Below are 13,607 nucleotides of genomic sequence, written 5' to 3' on the forward strand. Positions count from 1 at the left end.
GTTCGGTAAAATACTTCTAACCATCAGTGCTTCTCTTACAGTACGTACATGTACAAGAAGTACAGTTTGTAACTGTTAAATGAAAAACAAATAAAAAAGCACAGTGGCAGCCATGTGACGTTGCCACTTTTGCTCTCCCAGCTGAAACTGTCCAAAGGCTGATGGGCCAAACGCAGCTCGACATCAGTCTGACAGTGATTCAGTAACAGATAGCGCCATTGTCAGCTAGTTTATCGAGGGAGAGTTTCTGTACACTGTGTACAACCCTACTCTTTCCTCAGCAGGCCGTTAAGAGGTGCAAATGACATCTGTAGTGGTTGATGATGGAGCATGATTGAAAAACTTAAAAAAGGAGTGACATCCACTGAAAAGGCTTTTTTTTTTTTTGTTGGCAGTGGTCCCTTTCAGCTTCCACTCTTCAAATATTCAGTAGAGTTGTGGATTTGTCCACCAAGCCAACGGCTTTTAAGGTTAACTTGTCTGTCCCCCGGGCAAAATCTATCTTCCATCCATCCATCTTCATCACTGCTCGCAGAGGGAGCTGCTGTTCTTTTAAATACTTCCAGTCCTTCAATCCTCTCTTCTTTTGGCTCTTTGCTGGGCCACTCAGCCCGAAGCTAGATGAACTTGAAGCACTTGGTCTTGTCATGGGGCAAACGAGTCTTAAACAGCACAGAGTCTACGCGAAACTGCGTGTACAGTAGTGGCATGTAGCCGTACACCTTGACGAAGAAGTTGATGCACTTGTGGCGTTCGTGGAAATGCGAGTCATCGTGTGAAAGGGCCTGAGGGCAGCCAGGACAGCGGAAAGTCCAACGCGATGTTACCTATGATGGACAGAGAGACAGTCTGTATTTCATTTGTGCATGTGGTACTTCACAGCACAATGCTGCTGTAGGATGAATGACATTTGTTTTAGGAATTAACCAGTCGCTAAACCACTGAACAGCAATTGTCCCATCATATCTTAGCAACTGCAACTAGGCACAGAAGTTCCATCAAGCTTTGGACTTTGGACTCCACATAATAAGAGCTTTACTTGGCATTTACAAAATCAGGAGGGTGGTGTCTTTACTTTGGCTTTTTCAAAACCCAAAACACGAGCAAATGTGTAAAGAATGAATTAAACCGTTTGTCTGCAGCAATTTTTAGCATGTCCAGCTAACTAGCCTATTTTACCTACAGTAGTAACCAATCATTACTTCCAAGAGCACGGAGCATTTCATTAGCTAATTACATTAGTTTGCGGGGTTTATAGTTAAGCCCTTTTCTGTGTCGCATTTCCTCACTGTGTGGAAGCTGGGATATTAGCAGCTCTTTATTGGATTTGGGGAAGTTTAGACTCCGGCAACCCAAGCCAAACTCTTTATCAGAGATAGCGTTAGGTTTGCCAAAACACATCGGCTAGTCCTCATCCTAAAAGCTTTTTCTCCTACAACGCTAAAAGTCAGAACATACCGTTTAAAAATATGAACACGTTAAGCATATTTTATTTTATAATTATACAACGGTCTGATCTTGCATATTATTTATAATACTAGCACTAACTTACTCTACACTACAAAAACAATGTTGTTTCTTTATTTCATGGATCATCAACTGGTGAGAATGCAAACTTTTTGCCTGGGACCATTTAGCACGATATCATGTATGTAGCCGTCAAGTGTGTAATTTAGACCCTCTTTACAAGATTCTCCTGTAAAATAAAATAAAAATTAGCTCGAGACACTAGTCAGTCGGAGGCGGGTTCAAACCAACTCAGGGAGCCAACAATAACTTTATTAGCTCAACAGCTACAGCTGATCAAATCTGCTAGCAACAGTCATGCTTTTGTTAACCACTGTCCAAAATCAAAGACCCATTGGTTTAAAAAGTTTAAGTATTTCAAGTGGTAATTCTGCCACCAATATCATGTTATTGTAAACTGCATACTGTATGTGCCTTGCAAAAGGGGGCGGGGCTTAGCCAATGGTCAATAAAAACTAAAAAACTAAAACAGAAATGAAGAAAAAAGAAAACTCCCTAAAACCGAGTTTGAATTGTTCAAGTTATCACCAGTGACCCATAAAATCTTTTTATTTCCTTTCCTATTTATTGGTCTTATTTGGACTAAAAAGAGAAATATATACTCCATTTGGGACTCCACTTTCAAACTTGCCCCAAATTCATTATTCACAAGGCTTATTCCTAGCTGCGAATTGCTGTCATGCAACACTCTCCATCAAAGCTGTCCTTAATTCCCCTCTGAAACACCTCTGAATATTAACACCCTACTAAATCAAAAAAGATCTCTCTGCTCCTAACAGCTTCCATGGCTTGATTGATATAATTATTTGTCTAGCCATAAATATGCACTCCGGTAATAAATGTCCTTCCGGTAAAAATCCAGTGAAAGAAATCATGCATAACGCACCAATTCGATCTTGGGTTTTTGATTATCCTTTGTGTGGAATATTGGATATGTCAGTTTGAGTAATGGCACGGCTAAGTGGACAAAAATATAAATACACGGGGCCTGAGGGAGACACAAAGCTTACGGATGCTGAGCAGAGCACAGCCGGACTGCATGCTCTGTCACTGACCTTGATGGGTGGTTTGCGGGTGATGTGAGAGACCAGGAAGTTCATGGCGATGTCCTCGCAGTTTATGTACTCGTCCACCATGTCCCTGATGGCTTGGGGCATCACGTAGGAGTACAGGTAGGCATAGTACTACAACAACACAAACACGCAGGGGAACAAGTGAATGATAAGTGATGATGAGTGTCTATGAGACAGCAAAAAGAGAATTTTGGCTGAATGTTGATATGTTTTTTTGGAGGTACAAGTTCTGACCTTATGGAAGAAAGCAGCTCCTGTCAGGACCATGGAGAGCTCACAGGAGTAGTTGGAGTTGTACAGCCAGGACTGATGGTTCACGTCCCACGCATGATATCTCCCGGGGAAACCCACGATGCGATCTCTGGCCTCACGCCACACTCTGAGAGAGACACCACCAAACACAAAGTCAACAGAATTCCTCATTTTCAATCAATTAATTAAAACTTGACTGGGCAGAATTAATAACTGTTTTACGGCTGAATTTTTATTGTTGTTAATTGTCATTTTTTTTATGATCATTAGTTTGGTTTCTGAGTGTCTGTCCCTGCAGATGCAACCCTTTTGCATCCATCTGTTTCAACTCGTCATCTACAGTATTTAGGCAATGTGACAACTATTTGCCTCTCGGGAACAATTAAGTAACCATTCTGTTGTCTTCTATTATAGTATATTTAAAACCAAAATGTCACTCTTGGCTCAAATGTACACATACAGTAGCCCAGTAACTACAGGAAAGTAGCTTAAAAAAAAAGCTGTTTCAGTTTATCAGATCAGATACTTGGAATTCCTTCTACAGACACTGAAGATGCGAAAAATCTCAAAAAGCCATCTACTGCCTCATGCGAGACCACTTAAATGTGTAACACACTCAGCTCCTGCGTAATGTTTCCTCTTTGGCGAGAGTGGAGGTGAAGAGACATTCCTGGGTAATTCTCACATACAGAGTCAATTTTTTTGCCTGCCTGGACAAGCTGCTACAACACCAAGTTGTAGATGAGTCTGGGAGAGGGAGGGGTGGTACACAAGAAAAAACCTTAACATGCTCCTTTAATTGGTTTAAACATGGCCTTCACATTTGGCTTATGGAGGTACAGTATTAGCAAATGAATCATAAATACAAGGCACTGGCAGCATGTTTCTCTGTTATTTTCACTGGTTCGGTCTCAAGTGGTTGGTTCAGTTTCTCCTTCTAATTCAGTGTTTTCAGGAATGTGATGCATTTTATTTTTTTTACATTTTCACTTCTCACTGGAGACGAAGCTTTCCCGTCTGTATTACTGCATTTTATCCAACTTTCTTTACAGCACTTCTCCTGAGAAAAGAAACAATTATATCTAGGGTTGCAACCTATTATTATTATCAAACTTTTAAATCAATTGCCTTGTCAATGCAGTGCTTTTTAAAAGGTGAGCACTTATGCGAACAACTATCGATTTAAATTGAGATCTGTTTTCACTTTGACAATAAAGTGCATTTTTCTGTTGATCAGTTTAAAAAAAAAATCCACATTTAATCTACTTTGATTCAATCTTGAAAAATGATGAAATACTTTTGATTTTAAAACGGAAAAATGTCAAAAAGTAATGACAATTGCCTATATGTTACCAGAGCCGAAAGTGACTACAAATTCTGTCTATGGGGTAATTCTCTTGTATATGAATCCATAGAGCCTCGTGCATTCTGTCACCATCACTGACCTGAACCCGAACATGATCTCATCATGGCGAAGATGAGCATCATCATCAATCGACAGAATGGCCTCGGTTTCCACGGCGTCCCAGGGAAGGAAACGGTTGTTGAGGCTGTTCTTTTCTGTGCGGACAACCTGCAGGCGCAAGACAAGATTCTGCTTAGCAACATTTCTGTCAGCCATTTTTGTAAGTAGTGATACTTTTAAGAAATCCAACTACTCACGGCAACTCCAGTTAGTATAGTTAAGTACATTTTAAGTAATGCTACACACAGAACATTTTGTACTTCTACCTGACCTTAATAACTGCACTAACCGATCTCTACTCTTTAGTAAAATTCATCTGAGCACAGAAGTATTCTATACATGGGACGGCATTCCATCCATGTGCCATATAGAAACACTAAACATATACTCTTAGTGCCAGATAGCACCAAAGACTTGACCAGCACTGACAAATTAGAATCTATTCTTTAGTTCCTCTATTACAGCCTAACACTTGTCCCCATCACAAACTAATGATATGAATATGTACCACTTTAATAGTTTATTTTCCAGGACTAATTCAATACCACAAATTGTATTATTCATGGATGTCAGACTTCTTCACATCTTTTTAGTAAAGCTGCTGATAATTTGTACGGACTCCTGCAGAGTTTCCAAGAGGCGGTGATCCAAACAGCTCAATGTAATGCAGTTCAGCAAACCACCACCTCTGACACAGGTTACTTTTTTGCACTTCAGAGAGACAGGATGAGACGGAGATGTTTTCCTTACAAAAGAAACCAACACCATGTAGATGAATATGTGTGCATTTGTTGAATTGGAGGATTTTTTGAAGGAGCACTCACCACAATCGGCAGACCGATGTCTGGCCACAGCAGGTCATCTGAAGGAGGCTTGGGTGAGTTCCACACCACCACTACCTTGTTGAGGTACGGCAGTCCATTGAGCCTCTCCAGAGAGTTCATCAGCACCTCCTCCCTCTCATAAGTCAGCATGACCACAGTGAATTGTTCTCGGGGCACGTTCCCTCCAAGAGCTGCCTGAAACTCCTTCCCCGAGCCTCCCGTACCTCCACCGATAGGCCTGAAACCAGTACCTGAGCCAAGGAATTTGGCTTCAGAGGGCAGCACAGGGTCCAGAGGAGTGTGAGGGAAGAGATGGAAAGGACCCGGGGCCTGGTTCCATGCTCTATAGGTGTCTGCAGCTGTGTATGTGAAGTTGCGGAGAAAGCGTGGAGAGGCGTAGGGGGGCTCTGTCTCGACAGGACCCAAATCCAGATCACCGTTGTCAGCCAGGTTGGCATCAGTTCCTGCCAGCTTCCCTGCTTTGTGGGGAATCTCGTGGACTGGCTCTTCTTTGATGGGTGCAGCGGGAACCTGGATGCTGGTTCTGATGCTGGCCAGAAGGGTGTTAAGAACATTCTCTGAGGTGGAGAAGTAGGTCTCCCACAGAAAGCGGCCCTGCCGCCTCATAGCCAACATGTCATTGTCTGATAGGCTGCGCAGCAGGAAGTGTAGCTCTGTGACACGAGGCTTGGGGACTATAATGGCAGCTTCACTCCATCGAATAAACTGGTGATATGGAAGTCTGGAGTGATCCCCCAATACGACTGGGATGGTCCCTACCTCTAGGGCCTCAAAGAGCCTCATCCCACAGCCTGCTGAGGCCACCAGCTGTCCATCCCCTGGAGCAATCACCAAGCCAAACGTTGAAACCTTTAGCACCTCCAGCCTGTCCTCCCTCTCTCCACAAAGAGCCCACTCAGTTGGCAAACTTGGCCGTGGGTTCTTGCAGGTAAACTCCACCAGCACCTGATCCAAGTGGCTGTCCTGCACCGCCTTTAAAGTGCCGATGATGCGATCATCGTAGTCGGCTGGTGGGTCTCCTTCCATTTCCTCCTCAAAAGACTGAGGGGGTGCCTCCTGTAAGCTGCTCCTCAGTGACTCCACCCTCTCGCCCTGGAAGGTGAAGAGGTATTTCCTCTTTACAGGAACTTGAGGGGGCACTTCCAAAAAGTTTGGTTCTGTGAGGGCATGAACCAGTGGGGACACAACCAAGTCAAAGCCCTCACGGTACTGCTGCTCCAGAAAGGTGGACTGAGCGACTGCCGCCCGTCCTGTGCTCACATTATACAGGAAGTTCTGTGTCATGGACTTTCTAGAGAGATGAACCAACACATGATTGTGTCCATCAGATCTCCAGTAAGGGAGAGCTTTTAGTTGCTTCTCCAGCTCTGAAGGAGATGGCAGTGGGGAGACGGACTCCTGCAGCTCCCCTACCAGCACCAAATACAGACAGGCAATGCTGGGGTTGTCAGTTATATAAATGTTGTTCTTAACTGATGCTGCAAAAGCCTGCTTCACCAGGGGGTCAAGATAGTCCGCCCATGGATAGGAGCCCGTGTCGTAGACATACACAGGAAACCCAGACGTAAGAGGGCAGCGTGCATAGTCGAAGCAGGAGCGTAGGCGGCAGGAGCGCCCAGACTTGGGTGGTGGCAGTCCTGGGTCCTCTTTGTCTGGCAGCAGCCTGACCGGCAGTGATAGCTTGGGCTGGTTCTGGGCCATTAGTTCTTTATAGGAATGCTCTGTCTGGCTAATAACATTCTTCAGCTGCAGCAGATCCTGCTTGGCGCTATCAATGCTGCGCTTGCAGGCCTCAATGCGCAGGTTGAGTCGGGCGATCTCCCCGTTGAGCTCCTGCCTCTTGGCCTCCAGCTGCAGCAGCTCCTCACTGACAGACTCGCGGATTCGGCACAGATCCTGCACATGTTTGGCCTCACACAGTTCGCCACCGGGACGCGGCCCAAAGATGCGCTTATCAGGACCCCCAGCTTCGTCAATGGTAGTGAGGTAGTAGTGGGCAATGAGTGGGAAGAAGACCAGGATGAAGAAGAGCATGAAACTGAGCCAGGTGAGACGCACACGCCGTAACACCCATGGCTGGCCACCGGCACCGACCCCACCACCGTTACGCTGCATTGTTGACTCTCTCAGTCTGCTCCTCGCCCCACCAAGGAACCGTTGCTATGGAGATCAGCAGCAGCCATGATACGACCTTGTCAGCAAGGCAGTAGGCTGGATATTAAAACATCTAAGCTGGGCTGTGGCTCTGTCCTCCTGTAATGCTCATCTGAGGCTGTTTGCCCGCTCTTAAGAGTCCTGTGGATATTGGCTCAAGGTTCAGCCTCCCCTGTATTCTAATATGTACTCTGATGTGTTATAGCCCACACAAACTAATGCCATTTCTATTGTGAGGATCAGCTATTCTTCCAAATCTATGTGAGAAAACAGTTCCGCATCTGGAGAAGGGTTCCCCTTGATGGGCAACGCAGGGAGGGCATGGCTGCTCACAGGTCAGTGAGATAGCTGGGTGGGCAAGTTGCTTCCATCTGGAGGAAATCAGAGGAATTACTCTAGAGATGGGGCTTCTGAAATCTTCCTCTCCTTTTCAAAACAGGCACCTGGGAGAGAATAACAGAAACAAAAGATTAAATAATTATCTGAAACAAGATCAAAGTGACTATAAGTATAAGAAAGAATGAGCTGCATTAAATAGATTATTTGAGGTGGAGCCCACAAACATAGTCTTAGTTTTATGTTGTAAATCATCTTGTTCATGCACCTATCAAAACGCATGACTGAGAACTGCAAGCTGCATTTAGTGAAGCAAAGCCATTAAATATGACCAAGATGTTGGTGACTTCTTTCTTTTGCACTAAAAGTGACCGTCTTGTTTGTCGTTACAGAGACACAAGAGGTGAAAGGATGGAGGGCCCTAAGGTAAGGTTCAGTAGTATTTATTTATAGTCAAGCTTTCCATAGTCAGGCACTGTAAATGTTTCTTTATGAAGCAAGACTCTGCACCTCATCCTTTTTTCCACTGCATTATGTGTGTGACTGCCTAGTCCAGGAAAATAAATCATCAGTGTGCTGCAGAATACCAGGGGGTATATTTTTATTCTTTCAATTTCCTCTCTTTCCAAGTCAGACAGAATGAGCACAAAACAGGGAGAGCCATCACTAGTAAACTACACACAGTAGGCAAGCTAACACCACCAACAAATCTCATTAAAGGCCTCCTCCTGCATCCCGACCTCATCACTGACTCAAATTACTGAGCATCCCTGATAACAGTACATCTTAGAAAGTGATGTGGAATTATCTTCACTGGGTCAGAAGAGAAAAAGGCTCAGGCTGTCACAAAGGAAACCAGCTGCACCTTCTGATGCAGACTACTGTATTCTTGCCAGTATTACTTCAAAGTTTTCAAAATGTTCCAGAGGCCACTGGAGGAGAGCTTTCAGAATATAATGGCTTGTGTTTTATCTTAAGATCAATGCAAGAATATCTACAAATACATTTCCCTCTTCAGCCCATTTTTACCCTGTTAAGTGCTGGTTAGAAAATACAAAGAATGTAAGAAAAATTCAAGGCCTCAGGAGTTGCGTTTTCACTTTGCAGATGTTTTGAAAAGACAGCTTGAGGCTAAAATCAACAGCAAAACTGGAAGTTGTAGGAGGTCCCCTTAAAAACGTGTGAACGTCTCTAAAAGAAATCTTACATCATGAGCTTAATCTAAATTTCAGGACAGATGGTTTCTTTCCACGAGCAGCAGGCTTTTTGAGCGCTATAGCTATATCACACCACAGCACAAGCCCCAAGGATGTCAACTGATAGGCTAAGTGCCAAACAATTCTTATCAAATACAGTACTAAACACTGAGTGTGAGCCTTGACAAAGCAGTGCAGTTCAGAGTGACACAGTCACAGAGACCACAGAACGCAGGTGGTGTTGACCTTTTGTCGACATTAACAGCTCCTCTTGATAAGGATATTATTCCCACTACTGGTGAATAAAACCTCTATGGGTATGTTTTCATTACTGCCTGGTTAGATCACAACGTAGACAGATACCATCTTAAAAACAAACAAAGAACAAAAAAGGCTTCTTTTTTTCTTTTTATTCCGTCCGAGTCAAGTAATCATTTCTCTGTGCTGCCTCCATTTGACGGGCATTTCTGATGTTTAGAGATTACTTCTCCACCGACTCTCCTGAAAAACAGCATCTTGCAAAACAGCTGGCGCAGGCGTGCGTCAAGGAGAGGAATGAGGAAAGGTACTGGCCAATCACATGACAGGCACATGATTTCATCTTGCTTAAAGTGACCGACATCCTGCTGCTACTTGCTCCTTCTATAAGGCTGCATGATGTGAAACCTGAAACACAGTTTTTTGCTGACGAATAAAATGACTTTAAACACGCCTCTGTCTACATTTTCTATTTGAATGTAAGTTTATGGCTATTGTCTATTTATGATATGAAACAATAGAAATGTATAAAACGTAGTGAATCTCACATTTGAGGAGCAGAAGCTTTTCTTTAAGCGTTGTCAAATAAAGTTGTGTTAGCCAGCAGAACTAAGCATGAAGCCACCTAGATACACAACATTACCAAGTTACTGACCAAAGGCTGATTTTAATTATCCAATTGCCAGTTTGAATAGCAATTACAGAGCATCAGTATGCATTAGATACAGAAGTGGAATGAACAGTATATTATTGGCTACAAAAGGTGCAGCCACAGTCAAATGAGGAAACCGAACAATCCAGGTCAACATTAGACAAGATGCTCTGCTACTACAAAGTAACTACAGGCCAGTTTGGTGTAGTTAGGAAGGAACATGTACAGTAAAACCTCCCAGGACATATGACCCTTTGGACGCTACCCATCATCTTCCTGCTCAGGGATGTGCAGAGTGACCGAGTGGCGACTATCACAACAGTCTGATTAATAGCTGCGTGACTGCCAGTGTCACAGGGGTAATGGCAGACAGATGTTGGCAAATGCTGTTGCTAGGCCTAATCTGGAGCCAAAAACATGCCGATTTAAAGCTCTGCCCGTGTCTGCTTCTGGGGAACAGAGCAAAACACACAGATAGAAACTAAATCCCAATCTCAGTTGTAGCTTTCTAATCTGCAGAAAGTCTCCTTTCCGCTGCAGTCATCTTAATCTTTCTGCTGTTTGCATGGAAAACACACAGGAAAGCATTGATCGCTCTGGATTTACTTTGTGGGGATCGATGATAATGCCATCATTACCTACCGCTGAGCTGCGAGGCGGTTTGGTGTTAAGCACGTAAAGAGCTGCCGTTATAGCCATTTTCACTGGTAGGCTTTAACAGCAAGACGGCTCAAGTCTAAGAGTGAGCTATAAAATATATTTGCACTCAGAGAGTTACTGACATGCTCGTCCTTGCCTTCACCTTATACAACACAGTCTGCAGTTACAATATGACATGAAGCTGCTGGGCAATAGTCACTGTATGGCTGCAGGGAACAAGTTACACATTACATTAAATTAGTCTTTTGATAGACTTTGCCATGTTGAATTACGTCCTTCCAGATGATGACTAATCTCTGAGTAATATTATAGTGTAAATATTCCATTACTAACACTGAAAATCAATGCAAATGGGTTATACAATCCAGCCCTTTTTCAGAAGGCTAAATCCTGCAACACGTACAAATCAAGTGGTCTGTAGTCTTTTCAGGGGAAAGTAGAAGCTATAGCACAGCCACCTCACTGATGACCCAGATAAAAATTGTTTTTGCTCCACATGGTAAGCACTGAGCAAGCAATAACTTAGTCAGCAAATTACTGGTCAGGCCTATGAATAACGCAGACTGAATTAGTCTAGCAGTATGTTAATTTGATTTAGAGGCATGGAAACTGACGAGATGCATTTAACACAAGCTTTAATATTATTCTAGTTCTTTGCTCCTGCCATGTCAAAACGTGTGAAAGAACGTTACGTTTGCAGGCACTCAGCGATGCTTCATGTTGTGATTAATAGTACCATGCAGGTCTGGGCAGAATATCTTCATCTGAAGTCAAAAGAATACAGAAGAGTGTGACCATTTAGCTCAGTTGGTAGAGCAGGCATACACGTGCAGAGGTTTATTCCTTATTCCGATGCAGAAGGTCCAGGGTTCGAAACCGACCAGTAATGGTTTTCCTGCATGTCTCCCCCCCCCCCAATCCAATAAAGGCAGTCACTGCAATCCATCCAAAAGCTGTCAAGCCAATTGAATAATTTCTGTTATTCAAAGTCCAAAGTGGCTCTTCATCAGGTAAATAAGGAAGGTTACACGTACTGTAGGGCTGGGACCATTTATTGTAAATGCAGTTAAATCAATAAGAAAAATAAAAAATTTTGTTTTTTCCTTTCTCCATAAATAAATGTTCTGCACATGTATTACATTACAATAGGTGCTGAGGGCACTGAGTGTTTAACCTTTTCTAACGGATTTTCTTGGCAGGTCAGGGGTGTCATAAATTGTCTTTCTAATCACTCACTTCTGTCCCTAACATGGAGCTGTACTAGAGCTGTCGATTAGTTGACTGAGAGGAAATTGATTTGTCATTTTATACTAGCAAAATGCCAAACCCCTTCTTCTTCCAGCTTCTCCAATGTGTGGATTTACTGCTTTGCTCTGTTTTATATAATTTTAAACTTTGACCCTTCCTCTTATAAGTTGGACAAAACAAGACATTGGAAAATGTCACCTCGGGTTTTAGGCAATAGTGGCATTTAAAAAAAAATATATATATATTATATATATACACACATGTTTTTTAGTTGCAACCCTAAGCTGTACTTTTAATATTTTTTTTTTTTTTTTTTTTAAAGATACTAGTAAAAACAGAAGCATGTGAGTGTTAAATCCAAATATACACAACTCACAGGCCTCTGGAGGTGATGCTGCTGCACTTCAGAAACTCATCATGGCTTCTGGGACTTCAGGTTATCCTGACGCATTTCTCACCTTAAGGGGCTCTGGCGCATTGTGCTTGCCGACAACCCTTCAAATAATGAATTGTGATTTCATGGAGAGGATCAAGGTAGGGCACTCCCTATGGATGTGTGTGTGTGTGTGTGTGTGTGTGTGTGTGTGTGTGTGGGCGGCGCAGATGGAGGCAGCTGCAGGGGAAAGCACAGTCCGTGACAGCTGTGTGAGGTGAGCAGCTGTTATAGCCATGGATCACAGTTCATCTGCAGACGGCTGACTGAGCCATCTCAAGGACCCTTTTCACTTTTTTATTACAAACATTACAGAAGTGCCTGTAGTAGATCTGTGGAGTGGTTCTCAAAAAAGGTAAATGAAAATCCAATGAAGTAAATAGCTGACAAGGGTACTTAACCACATTCATGCAAAAATCAAAAATTTCCATATAACTGTGCTGCTCATTAATTAGCAACATTGCCAACAATAGCCTATTAGCTTCCAAGCTATCAACGGTTTAGAAAATTCTCTGAAAGTATAGTTATACGTATAGTTTGTCGCTTTACATCTTCATATAGTCCACCCTAATGTGCTTTATTGAAAACTACTGAATACTTTGCCATACAGCCCTTATTAAAGAAATGTTAAGTACAGTAATAATAATGACGGTATTACATTTTAAGTACCACACCCTGTATCAGCATTCAAAACTTTCCAGTGATGCTGGTGGGTGCTGCTTCCTGGTGCTCCTTTTATTATATAATAATGCTGAAGAGATGACAGTGATCATCAGGAGTATCGGTGTGGTGGGGCCCCGGCGCAGGAGCAATTAAGATCGCCCTCCATGTGGACCACCTCCTACTCAGTGCAGAATAAATGTGTGTGTTGACCTTTATCTCTCAGTGTGTGCATTAAACAGTGAGAGAAGCCAAAGAAAAAATGGAGGCAGACAGGAAACCCACCCTTCACTGTCCTGTTGTTTGGAAACAAACATCACACGACTCGTCTGGTGATGTGCATTTATAACTTTGCGGAATACCATTATGCACGGCAGAGACAGGGAGAGATGTAGATAAACAGAACAAGACACAGAGAGAGCGATTACTAGAGAAAGAGAGAGAGAAGGAATGAGTTCATAAAGACAGATGGGCCAGAGTGCCTTCTAACCTCCAAAGCTCCTGCAATATGACAAAGATTACACAGGAGAGCAATTCAAAAAAAGGTGCCCATGTCCTTGTGGGATGGCACATGTTCGACTTTTAAAAGACAATCCAAGGTAAAACAAACATAAAATGTATCCAAAATTATTCTTGACCACATCCAACTTGGCAACTTGACCACATCCGTCGACCAATCTGTGAGCATCTTCAGGGATGAGGCTGTGTTTATAAGAGCTGGGAGTGTGATAAACAAAATGCATCACACTGGCTTTGCAGCAAGTGCTAATCTGTCACTGAATACTCTGCTGTAAAACTGCTGTGGCATGAGCTGCGCCCACAGGGGTGAGGCGAGGAGAGACTCACAC

At 43.1% G+C, this 13,607-nt stretch overlaps 1 protein-coding gene across 1 annotated transcript in view; it reads right to left on the minus strand.

Moving 5' to 3' along the window:
• Position 1: 1 nt before the first annotated feature.
• Positions 2-13,607, minus strand: part of extl3 (exostosin-like glycosyltransferase 3) — a 27,819-nt gene continuing 14,213 nt past the window's right edge. The window contains exons 2-6 of the mRNA XM_078274191.1: positions 5,142-7,759; positions 4,298-4,425; positions 2,835-2,979; positions 2,583-2,711; positions 2-827 (exon numbers count right to left, since the gene is read on the minus strand). Coding sequence (XP_078130317.1) covers positions 618-827; positions 2,583-2,711; positions 2,835-2,979; positions 4,298-4,425; positions 5,142-7,277 — 2,748 coding nt within the window. The 5' untranslated portion in view covers positions 7,278-7,759 and the 3' untranslated portion in view covers positions 2-617. The remainder of the gene's footprint in view (positions 828-2,582; positions 2,712-2,834; positions 2,980-4,297; positions 4,426-5,141; positions 7,760-13,607) is intronic.

Source organism: Sander vitreus, chromosome 18, assembly GCF_031162955.1.
Source record: "Sander vitreus isolate 19-12246 chromosome 18, sanVit1, whole genome shotgun sequence".
Classification (NCBI taxonomy): Eukaryota; Metazoa; Chordata; class Actinopteri; order Perciformes; family Percidae; genus Sander; species Sander vitreus.